Source organism: Heloderma suspectum, chromosome 1, assembly GCF_057233095.1.
Source record: "Heloderma suspectum isolate Gila_16-S chromosome 1, 16-S_ref, whole genome shotgun sequence".
NCBI lineage: Eukaryota > Metazoa > Chordata > Lepidosauria > Squamata > Helodermatidae > Heloderma > Heloderma suspectum.
Window position 1 is genome coordinate 303,817,788 of NC_139458.1, and position 14,166 is coordinate 303,831,953.

The 14,166-nt window shown below is 43.1% G+C and overlaps 1 protein-coding gene across 1 annotated transcript in view; it reads right to left on the reverse strand.

Annotated features, from left to right (window-relative positions):
• ME1 (malic enzyme 1) overlaps nucleotides 1-14,166 on the reverse strand; it is a 206,036-nt gene that overhangs the window by 21,291 nt on the left and 170,579 nt on the right. Inside the window, exons 11-12 of the mRNA XM_084827011.1 lie at nucleotides 11,062-11,204; nucleotides 8,225-8,398 (exon numbers count right to left, since the gene is read on the reverse strand). Coding sequence (XP_084683137.1) covers nucleotides 8,225-8,398; nucleotides 11,062-11,204 — 317 coding nt within the window. The remainder of the gene's footprint in view (nucleotides 1-8,224; nucleotides 8,399-11,061; nucleotides 11,205-14,166) is intronic.

The window sequence follows — 14,166 nt, forward strand, 5'->3', positions numbered from 1 at the left end:
AACTCCCATTTTATTCCTGTAGTCATGGTAGTGCCATGATTTAAGCAAGTTTAAAACACGACACTGCACATGCTCAGGATATTTCTTCTTTTTAGGGTTGTGGCAAACAGGTCCCTCTCCCCCTACCCCAAGATATCAGAAATGTAGAAGCATTTGGGGAAGTGGGAGAAAAGAAATGTTAGCTGTTGTGTTTCACAACTGAAGTAATACACATGGCTGTCGGGGGGGGGGGGGCATAAGACCATTAGGTCGAGGTTCTAAAAGTACCTAGCTGGACTACTGGTTTTGCCATGCAGCATTTGGGTCTGCTGTGCAAATAAAAGAAGTCTAAAGCACCCTTGGAGTCTAAATTATTGTTACCGGTCATTCAATTCTGGCTCAGAATGCACAATTTCAAGGGCCCAGCATATAAAATAAGGCCCACAGGCTAAAGAAGATGGTCAGTATTAAAAAGGACTAAATATTCCTCTTCTCTTAGTGTGCAGCCCAGGAGCAAATGAACATGTTCATTTGTTAAGTTGTTGCTTTCACTATGAAAAGAAACTATTGACCAGCTTTTCATGGACATCTTCTGAAAGTAAGCACCTTGGGGGGGGGGTTTGCAATAAATTTTTCCATCATGAAAAGCTAATGAGAATATGTCTGGAGTTACTTAACTATAGCATGTGCAGTTGCAAGAATAATTCATTAGCTCATAATTCTCTGACATTTTAGTTCTGCTTGTTTGGGCTTAGAAGAATGTCACTTGTCATCACAGTGAAATTGCCTACAATTATGGCATTACAGTTTACAGGGCTCTAGATTTATCATCCCACAATCAAAGCTGAATTCTACTTGGCATGAAAGTAAGAACACCTGAAAACAAGACTTGCTATTCTTACAGTGACTGAACTGTTTCTTTTATCAGCTGTAACCAGAAAAGTGATGAAGAGACCCACAATTACAAATCTGAACCCTAGATCCCAGGTACAAACTTTTCCCCACCCCAGTACACATAGGTCCTCTTTTGGCAAGCCATGGAAAGAAGTTATCTTTTTGACACATTCTCATTCCTCTGATTACAGCTGTGTTAAAGATCATGCGCGGATGCAGGTAACTTTGGGCTCCTCCATACCAGGCTTTTTATCTTGCAATTTACTGGGGCTTCTGCTTCCAGATTCTTTGCAGAATTAAGATTGGCTCTTATATGGGCTGACACAGGCTTTTTTTCTGGGACTTCCTTTGTCTGCAAATTCTACATGTTTCATTATATAGCCACTAGATGGCACTGTGATATAGTGGAGATACAGAAGAACTACGCAATTTCAAACGGCCATTAAAGCAGATTGACATTTATTACTGCATTATCTCTGATCTTTTTAAAACCAGGATAAAGGTCAGAAAGTGTGGGAAGAAGCCCTGGAGGTTGACAACATCATGTAAAGGACCCATAAACTTCTATGAGTGACCAATCATGAGTGTGCAATAAAAGCCTGGTGCAGAAATGGCCTTTATCTCTAGTTTCTCCACATAATTTTCCATGGGTTAGATTCAGATGGGCAGCGCATCCCTAACCCATAGACCTGCTGGCTGGGGAGGGAAGGTAAGATGTGGCAGAGGTGCCCTCCTGCTGGCACAGGGGCTCCATCAACTCTGGTAACCCAGTTCCACCCACTGAAAGCTCCCACACCTTCCCCAACATGGTTCCCTTCAGGTGTTTGAGACTACAACTCCCATCAGCACCAGCCAGTATGGCCAATGGTTAGGGATAATGGGGATTGAAGTCTAAAATATGTGGAAGGCATCATGTTGGGGAAAGCAGCATGGTTTGGTATGACTAATATCCATTGACAGAACTATCTTCTATGAATTTATCAAATCCCTTTTTTAAAAAAAATGTGATAATGAATTCCATAAGTTAATTCTTTGTGTGAAGAAGTACAGTGCTTCCTTCTTCACAGATCCAACATAACTAGTCAAACCCATTCAAAATGTGAATGTGCTGTTGTCTCCTTGACACTCAATTTCTACAACATGATTAGAGACCAGTCACAAGGACTCTTATGGTTGTAGTATCACTGAACCAGACTTGAGGTGTGATTCACCTCACAGATACACTCACAGTGCAATGTCTACTCAATTTAGTAGGACTTACTCCCATGTAAGCGTGTATAGGATTGCAGTCTTAATGAGACAGCACACTTAGCTAATAACCTAGATGGCAAAATCTGCACTTAATGTAGTCAGAAACAGAAAACATCTGTTTTAAGAGGTTGTTTCAAAGTATCTCTTATTTTTCTGGTATTTTTTTTTTGCTGCTAAAATTGCCTGTGAAGGAAACCAATTTTTGCTGACTTCCTCTCAAGTTTGACATCTGAGATGCTTCGCAGTCCAGTGCATGCCCCACCTTTCATTTAGGAAGTTTCCAAAGCATTTTATAAATTATACATAAATCACTTCACCAAACCAAATGAACCCATTCTAGAATTTAAAAGGCACTGCTTTTAAAATAGACATGGCAGTTTAGGACACAGACTGCCACATCCAACTGAAATTACAGGGGAAGGTTTTAGTAAGGAGGATAAAATTAACCAAGTTCCTATGCAATGGATCACAGCCCATCTTGTCCAGTCAAAAACAGTGGATAGAGTCTGGGTATTTTACTGATTTTTGTACGTGGAAGGTGTAAATGGTTCCCCGAGGAAAGACTGCCTGCCAGCATATTTAAACACCCAGTTTAGTAAAGCTGGCAATGGAATTTGTAACAGATAAATCTTATAATGGCCTCTAAAAAAGTGGGGGGACTTGCACAGCAACCAATTACTCATTGGAAACAATTACTCTCCTTTTGATGAAATTGATTGTGCTTCATGATTTCACACTCTAAAATGACAGGTTACTTTTCTTCCTTCAAGACAATGTAAGAGGAGGCAGACCGGGAAAGATAAGATTAAAGGCTCTGGTATTTACTGCTGTTGGAATATGTTTACATTGTTTTATAGATGGCTTCTTTAGTCATTGACTGAAATCAACACCCAGTCCAGAAGAATGGCCATATCAGGCTCTACTTGAAAAAAGTCAATGTGCTTTTATGTTGGCATTTTAGAGGGTATTATTTTTTTAAGTATAAGCTTTTGTAAAATGAAATTAATTTAATCAAGAAATGGAATTATGAACAGGCAGACATCTGACAGTAGCTATCAGGCTGTTTACAATGTCCCTCGCTGCTGGCATCTCTTCTCTAACCAGCTTCTTATAAGGCACTCTCTCTTTAAAGTGGAAGTGCTCTATATAATACTTATTTCTATCAGGAGAGCAGCATTTCCATGGCTAGATGTGGGCTAAATCAGATTACTATTAATCACAGGTATGTGCCCCTTATGCTCATTCAATCTTTGTAATGGGAGAATAACCTGCTTAGTGTTAAACACTGATTTACTTAACTGGATTACTGGTGAATTCTTCTCCCACTATCTTACACTTAGTGTGTTTTCATGCAATGACAACCCAGGTTTATTTTTAAAACCTGGGTTGTTGTGAATGAGCCAGTGTGCTAGTCACCTTGGCTCAGTCGCTCTTTCTTGGCTTCTCCTGCCAGAGGGAGTGACAGAGCTACATGAACTACCATGCTGGCTTGTTAATGACAACCCAGAGTTTTAAAAGTCCTGGATTGTGGTTGTGTACGTACTGGGCCACTGTAACCACTCCACAGAATTTATCAGTTTCATTATACTCAGGTCCTAAACAGAATTCCCAGAAAAAGTTAAAATATGTCCATAAAAAGACAAGACTGGGTTTATTCCAATATATTGGTTGTAGTATCTTCAATGATGGCTGAAAGCGAGGAGGAGCTGAGGAACCTCATGACGAAGGTGAAAGAAGAAAGTGCAAAAGCTGGGTTGCAGTTAAACCTCAAAAAAACCAAGATTATGGCAACCAGCTTGATTGATAACTGGCAAATAGAGGGAGAAAACGTGGAGGCAGTGACAGACTTTGTCTTTCTAGGCACAAAGACTACTGCAGACGCTAACTGCAGCCAGGAAATCAGAAGACTTTTACTTCTTGGGAGGACAGCAATGACAACTTTTGATAAAATAGTGAAGAGGAGAGACATCACACTGACAACAAAGGTCCGCATAGTTAAAGCAATGGTATTCCCCGTAGTAACCTATGGCTGCGAGAGCTGGACCATAAGGAAGGCTGAGCGAAGGAAGATAGATGCTTTTGAACTGTGGTGCTGGAGGAAAATTCTGACAGTGCCTTGGACTGCAAGAAGATCAAACCAGTCCAGGAAAGAAAGCCAGACTGCTCACTTGAGGGAAGGATATTAAAGGCAAAACTGAAGTACTTTGGCCACATAACGAGAAGACAGGATACCCTGGAGAAGATGCTGATGCTAGGGAAAGTGGAAGGCAAAAGGAAGAGGGGCCGACCAAGGGCAAGGTGGATGGATGATATTCTGGAGGTGATGGACTCGACCTTGGGGGAGCTGGGGGTGGCGATGGCCGACAGGAAGCTCTGGCGTGGGCTGGTCCATGAAGTCACGAAGAGTCGGAAGCGACTGACCGAATAAACAATGAAGTATCTTCAAATTGGCCAGGGGGGTTCTGTTATGTTTCTGTGTTGAAGCAGCTCGTCTTATGGTACTGGGGATGCTTCCCAAATTCTCTTAATCTTAATTTCTCTCCGAATTTTGGAGTTCCAAATTAGGTGATCTTGTTTCTAAAGTGGAACCAATAATTATAGGAATCCTCCACTAACTGGTTTTCTTTTAATGAATCCCTAAATACAGGGTACTGTCCATGCACAGTTTACTTACAGGTTTCAGTTTGTTCGTGTCACCCCTAACCGCCACATAACTAATCTGCATGTGTGTATTAATAAAACACTGCAAAAAGCAATCATACATATGATCACATTAGGATTGTACTTTTGAGGCATTTTATCAATGAAATAATTAACGTGGCGGGGGGAGGGTATGAAAGGACTGAAAGCTGTGGCAAACTGGTTATGGTCCAGTTCTGGAACTGAATTTAGAAATTTTTCCAGTTAAACTGGAATCCAGGAGGAATAGAAAACAGGACAGAATGAACCCATGAACTATTAAAGATCAACATTGAAAGCTTGCATATCTTAACCATTGGCTTTGGGAAATTCCTTTACACTATCCTGGGTTGATTTTGAGATTTAAGGCTAGATATATCAGTTCTTCCAACTACTATGCCATGAACCCAAGGGTGGAACAGATGAAATTATATTGCAGGGACTGTGAGTAGACTATTAGAATGTATTAAGTGTTCTAGAGAGTAGTAAATACCTTGAAGGCAAGTATAGTGGTTGGTAGGTTTCCTATAGAAGATGGTTTCTAAGGAGTCATTGAGCATGTTCACATGACACGCTAGCCCATGATGGGTGACTAGCTGCTCACTGAGGGTTGTTTTGCAAACAAACCACAGCGTGTGCCTAGTGCATCCGCCAGATGATCAGACAAACCATTCACAGTGCATGGCTTGTTTGCCCTCTCATTCCCCCTCCCTCCCCCTCAATCCTCTCCACCCAGCATCCCAGGCGACTTGGCGGCAGACCAGCAAAAATGGGACCAGGAAAAAACTTTTGCACTTCTCCATGCCCAGGGAATGTGCACAAATGTTTTTTAAAATATTCTTTCCTTTGGTTTTCCACAGATATGCAGATGCATAACAGCGGAAAATCAAAGGATACCTGGCTTGCCCCTCCTGTATGTTGCTCTTGGCAAACATACAGGGGTGAAGCGAGGATAGCCTGTATCTCCATTCCCCTTCCTTGTAAAGATCACTCAAGCCACGGTGGTTTAGACAACTGTCAAAACTGAGGCAGCGAGAGCAATCTTTAGGGTTAAACAAGGATGCGTATCTACTTCCATGGAAAAGAGTGTGGGGGGGAGTGGGGTGCCAACTGGGAGACCATCCCAAAGTTCTACTGCACCCATAAAAACATGGGACTCTCTCAGGTAAGTTGGTCATTTTAAATGTTCCCCCACGCATGGTGGAAATTATCTACTTACCTGAGGGATTCCTATGCTCTTATGGCGCACTAGAACTTTGGAGTAGTCCTCCACTTGACACCCCACTCCCCCGCTCTCCCCAGTTCTTCATATAGAAGTAGACATGCATTCCTAGCTTTGGGGAGAGATCACAGAAGCTGCTTTCATTTTGACAGCTGTCAAAATGAAAGCCGCTTCAGCAATCTTTGGGGGGGCCCAAATCTCTATTGCCTGAAGAGTCCTTGGCGGGGGTTGGAATTTGCCCCCCTCTCACAACCGATTTTCAGCATGGGGTGCTTTTAAATTCCTATAGACTTGTATGGGAATTTAAAAGTGCCCTATGCTGAAAATCGACAGAGGTGGGGTGGGGAATCCAACCACACGCCAAGGGCCCTTTGTTCAACACAGTCCATGACAGCAGATTGGATTTTGCGCATCAGCTCACCCCCACTGATTTTTGGAATTGTTGTTGTTGTTGTTCAGTCGTTAAGTCGTGTCCGACTCTTCGTGACCCCATGGACCTTAGCACGCCAGGCCTTCCTGTCCTCCGTTCTCTCCTCTGAGTGTGCTCAAATTCATATTCGTTGCATCGGTGCCGCTATCTAGCCATCTCATCCTCTGCCGTCCCCTTCTCCTTTTGCCTTCAATCTTTCCCAGCATCAGGGTCTTTTCCAGGGAGTTTTCTCTTCGCATTAGGTGGCCAAAATATTGGAGCTTCAGCTTCAGTACCTGTCCTTCCAATGAGCAGTCAGGGTTAATTTCCTTTAGGATTGACTGATTTGACCTCCTTGCAGTCCAGGGGACTCGTAAGAGTCTTCTCCAGCACCACAGTTCGAAGGCATCAATTCTTCGGTGCTCAGCCTTCTTTATAATCCAGCTCTCACAGCCATATGTTGCTACTGGGAAAACCATAGCTCTGATTATACGAATCTTTGTCGGCAAGGTGATGTCTCTGCTTCTTACTATACTGTATAGGTTTGCCATAGCTTTCCTCCCAAGGAGCAAGCGTCTTTTAATTTCATGGCTACAGTCACCGTCTGCGGTGACCTTGGAGACCCAGAAAATAAAATCTGTCACTGCTTCCATTTCTTCCCCTTCTATATGCCAGGAAGTGATGGGGCCAGATGCCATGATCTTCATTTTTTTAATGGTGAGTTTCAAACCAGCTTTTGCACTCTCCACTTTCACCCTCAACAGGAGGCTCTTTAGATCCTCTTCGCGTTCTGCCATTAGGGTGGTATCGTCTGCGTATCTGAGGTTGTTGATCATTCTCCCGGCAATCTTAATTCCGACCTGTGATTCATCCAACCCGGCATTTCTCATGATGTACTCTGCATATAAATTAAATAAGCAGGGCGACAATATACAGCCTTGTCGTACTCCTTTCCCAATTTTGAACCAATTGGTTGTTCCATGTCCGGTTCTTACTGTTGCTTCTTGACCCTCGTACAGGTTTCTCAGGAGACAGGTAAGGTGGTCTGGTACTCCCATCTCTTTAAGAATTTGCCAGAGTTTGTTGTGATCCACACAATCAAAGGCTTTAATGTAGTCAATGAAGCAGAAATAGACGTTTTTCTGGAATTCTCTTGCTTTCTCATAATCCAGCTAATGTTGGCGATTTTAGTTCCTCTGCCTCTTCGAAACCCAGCTTGTACTTCCGGTAGTTCTCAGTTCACATACTGCTGAAGCCGAGCTTGTAGGATTTTGAGCATAACCTTGCTGGCATGTGAAATGATTTTTGGAATAGGATGCTTTAAAATTCCTATGGGCTCCATAGGGTATGGCTTATTTTTCCTCAAACAAGCCACCCTGAGAACCCATGGTTTGTTGTTGGCTTGTTCAGGGTGGTTAACAAGCCACACAGCGTGGTTAACAAGCCATCTTGCAGAAAATGTCCTGGGTTCAGACAACACACTCATATGGTTCAACAAACAACCCATAGTTCAACAACAACCCATGCTCAACCACTGAGTATGGGTTAGCGTGTTGTGTGAACAACCCCATTAAGTTATATAACAGTGGTGTCTGCACAATAACTAACCACTATAATCTGGGGCAAGTATGCAAGGATAGCTGAGCCACCACTAGATTGCTGCCTGTTAGCAATGCCTTTCAGCTGGCCAAGTAAAGGCAAAGGAAGCTCTATGTTTGTTGCAGGGCATATCTATTTAAGGATAAATGAAGAGATGACACTCATTTAGGAATACGAGGAAGAGTTAGTACCTCTGCAGTGGTGAGAAAAATTTCTTCACTTATATGTCTTATTCCACATGAAACAACACCAAGGGCAACTCCCGGAAACACATAGGCATTGTTACCCTGACCAGGAACAAATGTGCGTCCATCTGGAAGTGTGACTTGATCAAAAGGACTTCCACTTGCAAAAATGCCACGCCCCTAAAACAGACAAACATAGTTTTGAAAATGTGATTGGCTAGAATCAGGACATGCATCCATATCTAAAAGAAACATAACAAGGTTTTTGGTAGCATTAATACATACTGGTAAATCTCTCTCTGGTGCATTCTCAGTATCAAGGAAAGTTCCAAACCAATACAAACCCAGTAGCTCCATTTCCATAACTTTATCACAATGTCTGTTTGTATCTGCTCTCTTGCTGAAATTAAATTATGTCCATTTCATGTGATTTTATTATTATTATTTTCAGTTTTGGAAGAATTGGAATTTATACCTTCAGAACTAGCTTCAGCCACCCATAAATGCAAATCCACAAAATTGAAACCAAAACTGTGGCTGCGTCTTCTGATAACTGCATATAAAAAGGAATTATCTCTTTTCCTAGAAGGGACAGAAATTCCCTCAGCTACACAACAATTAAAGATGCAGGAAACCTGTCCATCTGTCCAGTCTAGTTTGCAGTGGTGTCATTGGAAATCTCTAATGCTGTTCATAGCCACAATTGTATTTCCTACAATAAAAAGTGGTATGAAAAAAGAAATACAAATCCAGAAGAAACCCTACCTTGACTAACTTACTATCTGCTGAGATCTAAGTGCAACAATGAACGGTACAGTATGTATGGAAGTGTCTATGCTGGATCAGAAGTCCTAAAATGCTTACTCATTTTACAGTACGATCTTATATGTGTCTACTCAGATGTTAGTTCCACTGAGTTCAGTTGGGCTAATTCCCAGGTATGTGGGTATAGGACTGCAGCCTTAATGATTAAATTTGATTTAAATAGAAGGATCCTTGTTTAATTTAGAGAACTGCAAATAGTTATTCAGAACAATATGGTTTTAGCTTGGTGTCATGTAGAATTATAACAGCCTGCTTTACATATTTTGATGGAAGATTAGATATTTCAAATATAACTTTAGCTCTGGCCACCACATTGAACTGCCCATTATAACCATACTTTTAAAATATTTGCATTCCTGTTTCATTCCTGCACTGCACTCTAATGTGGACTTTTCAGTGGGCAAATAGGACATGCTAAATTTTTGTTTCTATTTGTAAAATCATAAAGCTATCCTGAATCATTAGAGAAATTCAGAGGTAAAATATGAACCAATAGAGAAAGTAAACAGTCTGGATTCCTATGCATCAGTATTTAGTATTTTGATTATATGTAACTTTATTCCTACTGCTTGCTCCAAACTGATGGACCAGATAAAACAAAAACTAACTAGATGGCTTGTTTACTACTTATTCCCCATTTTCATATATAACAACGTATATGTTTATGGCACCTTAAGAACTAACAAATTTACTTTTTCATAAGCTTTCATGAACACTGTCCAGTTCATCATCTGTTGAAGTGGACAGTGTCCACGAAAGCTTATGCCAAAATACTGGTTACTGACAAAAACATATAGGCTAGCCACGGTGGCTCTCCATACCCTCCAAATCAGTCTCAAATTCACTGCCACTCATGCATCCAGCATCCTGGATCTTACTATTCATTTGTTCACACTGTTGCTTCTGGTACTCTCTTGAATTCCTGCTGTAAAAGCACACCACTATTTTAATTGCCTTGTCTTTCTTCAGTATGTCTCTTCCACACACATCTCCAACATACTCCCAATAATTTCAATAAATACTTCAAGCCATCTTACAATGCCTCTATGTGCAGAAAAAAGGCACAAAGGCTCCTAAGGGTGCGATCCTATCGGGACAGGTGGCCGCCTCTGAACTCGGAGGCAACTGCCTATCCAATGCAGGGCAGGAAAAGCGCAGAGGGGATTGTCCCCTCCGCACTTCAGCTGCCCTGCATTTACAGCTAGAAAGCCGATTTTGGCTGTCTAGCCATGGGACCTCAGAGCACGGGAAGCGGCAGCCAGACAACCTGTAGGATGTGTTGAACCAGCATTTCTGACTTCCCCGCCCTGACACGCCCCCAGGAACGCCCTGTTTTTGCCACTCAGCGCTCCTCTTCCGAGCATGGGGTCATTCCGCGCTGACTATGAGGCAGTGCCGGAGAGGGTGGAGGTCAGTTCTCAGGGAACCGACCTCAGAGTGCAGGGTCCGTGGTCAGTTCCTGGGAACTGACCTATCCTATGGCTGTCTAGCCACTGACTAGCAGCCATAGGATTTCTCCCTCTATGTCATTTTGTTATCTGCTACCGACAGTCCTTTTGTATTCCTTGTTCTATTGCATGTTATTTTGTATCTTCTTCTATTGACAGCCATTATATATTCCTTCTCAGGTTGTTAGACAGGTAATGTGCTCCATTAATTTTAAGAGACTCAGGTTCAAATCCATTTTTTGGCCAAGCTGCCTTGGCTTAAATGCCATCTAAATTCCCTATTGATTGCAAAGCATTTTTTCAATCTAAAAATATCATTTGCTGCCAGGTAATATGATCCTCTGGTGGTCACGTATTAATTTACAGTGACTACATTTGAAAGATATTGTTGGAGGCACACACAAACTAAGACTTAATTTTGAAATCTGATCGGCAAAGGATGAGGGCTTAAAAGCGTTATTTCTTAAAAATATATAAATCAACAATCCAATTATTCTACCTAGCTGCAGAGATAAAACTCATTCAGTACAAATATAACCAAGTAAGTATAAATTAACTTTATTTCCTTACATCAGTGAGATGGTAGCAATCCTCGGCAGAGCATTCTGCTTTGCTGGTTGGATTACTGAGGGCAAAAATAATTGGCCGCTTGTTGAAGGAAGCCATATCCTTGATAATCTTTTCTGTAAATGCACCACCAATGGCAGCAACTCCTAAGCAAAACAGAAATACAACAGATTGTAGATTCCACAGCAATCTTCCCCACAACTCTAGAGGCTGTTCTGCAAAGGTATCACAAAATAACATCAAAATTATTTTTTTCTGTAGCTGCTCTCCAGACTTAAAATAAATTGGTGAGAGAATGATGGTAACAGTCTAGTACAACTATCTGATTAGTTCAGGGCTGGGGAACACTTTTAGCCCAAGGGCCAAATTAAATTTTGGAGAAGCTGTTGGGGGCTGCATTCCAGTGGTGCGTGGGACAAAGGAAAAGGGGTAGGACCAAAGGCAGAAGGGGCAGGCCTAAAATACAAAACCTATCGGCCTATTTTAGCTTAAAGATCTGACTGCCAGTTACTGAGCATTAGCAGAGGCACTTCAACATTTCAGAATGGGGGGAAAAAACTACACAAAAGCCAGGAAGCCACTAAACAATTGGTGGTTGAGGGAAGAGGATGTGGCCATCTAGGGACCCAAGGAGGGCCAGATTGGGACCTCAGGAGGACCAGATTTGGCCCACAGGCCTGAAAGTACTTGAATGTCACCCTGGATTAGTTGAAGATAGTAAGATACAGAGGGCAGGATTACAGATTACAGGTGACATAGAGATGTAGCCTAAAAATAGCCTCCATTCATCACATGATGACATCACATGCATTTCCCATCTGTGCCAGCTAATGATGTGGCGTGGAAATGGGAAAATAATCAACATGGGTTAAGCATAGACACAAATGGCAGCCTTGACAGCAGGATGCCATTTCTGGCAGGATATCCATGGTGGATCTAACTTGCAAATCTGTTGTGATTAAATAAAACATGAAGTGGCAGGTCAGCTAATGGGAAATAACTCTTCATTGCTCTATATCCTTGAATAAATGTCATACCTCTTCTAATGAATGGTAGATTTTTATAAATCACAACCAAAGTCTTTGCATTTCTCTCTTCACTTTCACTAAGATGTTTTATATAATACACTAATAAAATTCTCCTACTTAAAAGTATGGAAGCTATCACAGTGAATACTAAAAAGAAAAGTGCACACTGTTTCTTGTGTTGCAAAGGGAGCATTCTGGGACATTCCTAACATACTAAATGTGGAAAATTTGCTTTGGAATATTGGTTGTTGAGAATATTAACTGTTGTCATCTCCAACACTATGCAGAAATATCAGAAGGCCTAAGAGCCCATTCAGTCTTTTGATTTCCTTTGCCAGCACTAATTATTTTGCCAGCAAGTGCTTAGAAATGGAAGACCAACAACCACACCAGTACAATTTCACAACATGAGGTTTTACACAGACTTGCAGAAACACTGCACCAGTATTTCAGGCAACTGCAATAGTCATATGTTTGCAGTTGTGGTGTCCAACACTCTTTCAAAACCTTTTCATTTTGAATATTTATACCACATTTACATAACTTACTGGTGTTGGGGGACTTCAATGTACATTCGGAGGCCATCCTCACAGGAGCACCTCGGGACTTCATGGAGACCATGGCCTCCTGGGAGCTGCACCATATTCTAACTGGGCCCACCCATGTAGCCGGTCATGCACTAGACCTTGTGTTTGTTTCTGGAGAAGCAGGGAGTGATCTGGAAGTCAGGGGTATATCCACCACCCCCTTGTCATGGTCAGATCACTATCTGGTGATGTTGGACTTCTCGGTTCCACAACCCCTCCGCAGGGGTGGAGGACCCATTAAAATGGTCCGCCCCAGGCGTCTTATGGATCCAAATGGATTCCTGAACGCGCTTGGGGATTCTCTGGGGCATGCCAACGGCCACTCGGTCGAGACCCTGGTGGGTGGCTGGAATGCCGCAATCACTGGGGCATTAGATCAGGTGGCTCCGAAACGCCCTCTCCCCCTGAACAGGGCTCGGACTGCACCATGGTTCAATCCGCGGTTACGAGCTCTGAAACAGGAGGTGAGATGGCTAGAGCGCCGGTGGCGGAAGTCTCGCTCCAAAGACGATCAGACACAGGCTAGAGCTGTATCTTCAGCCTATCACGTGGTGGTGAAGGCAGCAAAAAAGGAATATTATGCTGCCTCCATCGCGTCTGCAGAGTGCTGTCCCAGGAGGCTGTTCCAAGTGGTCCGGAGCCTGGTCGGTCCTGTGGCTCTGGAACCACTGGAGCATTCTAAGGCCTCCTGTGAGGCTTTGGCAAAGCACTTTGCAGATAAAATTGATCAGATTAGGTGTGTTACTCTGCACACTGTGGATACAGTTAGTGAGCAAGAGGCGGCCTGTGGCAAACCGGTTTTGTGGGATCGGTTCCAGCTTCTTCCTTCTGATGAAGTGGACAAGGTGCTTCCATCTGTAAGGCCGACCACCTGCTTACTTGATCCTTGCCCATCTTGGCTCATTATGAGCTGCAGAGAGAGACTGGGTGAGGGGATCAAGGCGGTGGTGAACGCCTCCCTTGAGGAGGGAGTGATGCCATCAGCCCTCAAGGAGGCAGTGATAAGACCGCTCTTAAAGAAGCCCTCCTTGGATCCTCAAGTTCTGAACAACTTTCGCCCAGTCTCAAATCTGCCATTTTGGGGCAAGGTGATTGAGCGGGTGGTGGCCGTGCAGTTGAAGGCACACTTGGAAGAAGCCGATTATCTAGACCCATTTCAGTCGGGCTTCAGGCCTGGGCATGGGACAGAAACGGCCTTGGTCGCCTTGGTGGATGATATGAGGAGGGCTCTGGATAGGGGTGAATGCTCCTTCCTTGTTCTCCTCGACCTCTCAGCGGCTTTTGATACCGTTGACCACGGTATCCTCCTGGACCGCCTGGAGGGGTTGGGCATTGGAGACACTGTATTGCGGTGGTTCCGGTCCTTCCTCTCCGGCAGGTACCAGAGGGTAGCAGTGGGAGAGGAGGTTTTGGACCCGTGGCCACTTACTTGTGGGGTGCCACAGGGTTCCATCCTCTCCCCGATGCTATTTAACATCTATGTGAAGCCGCTG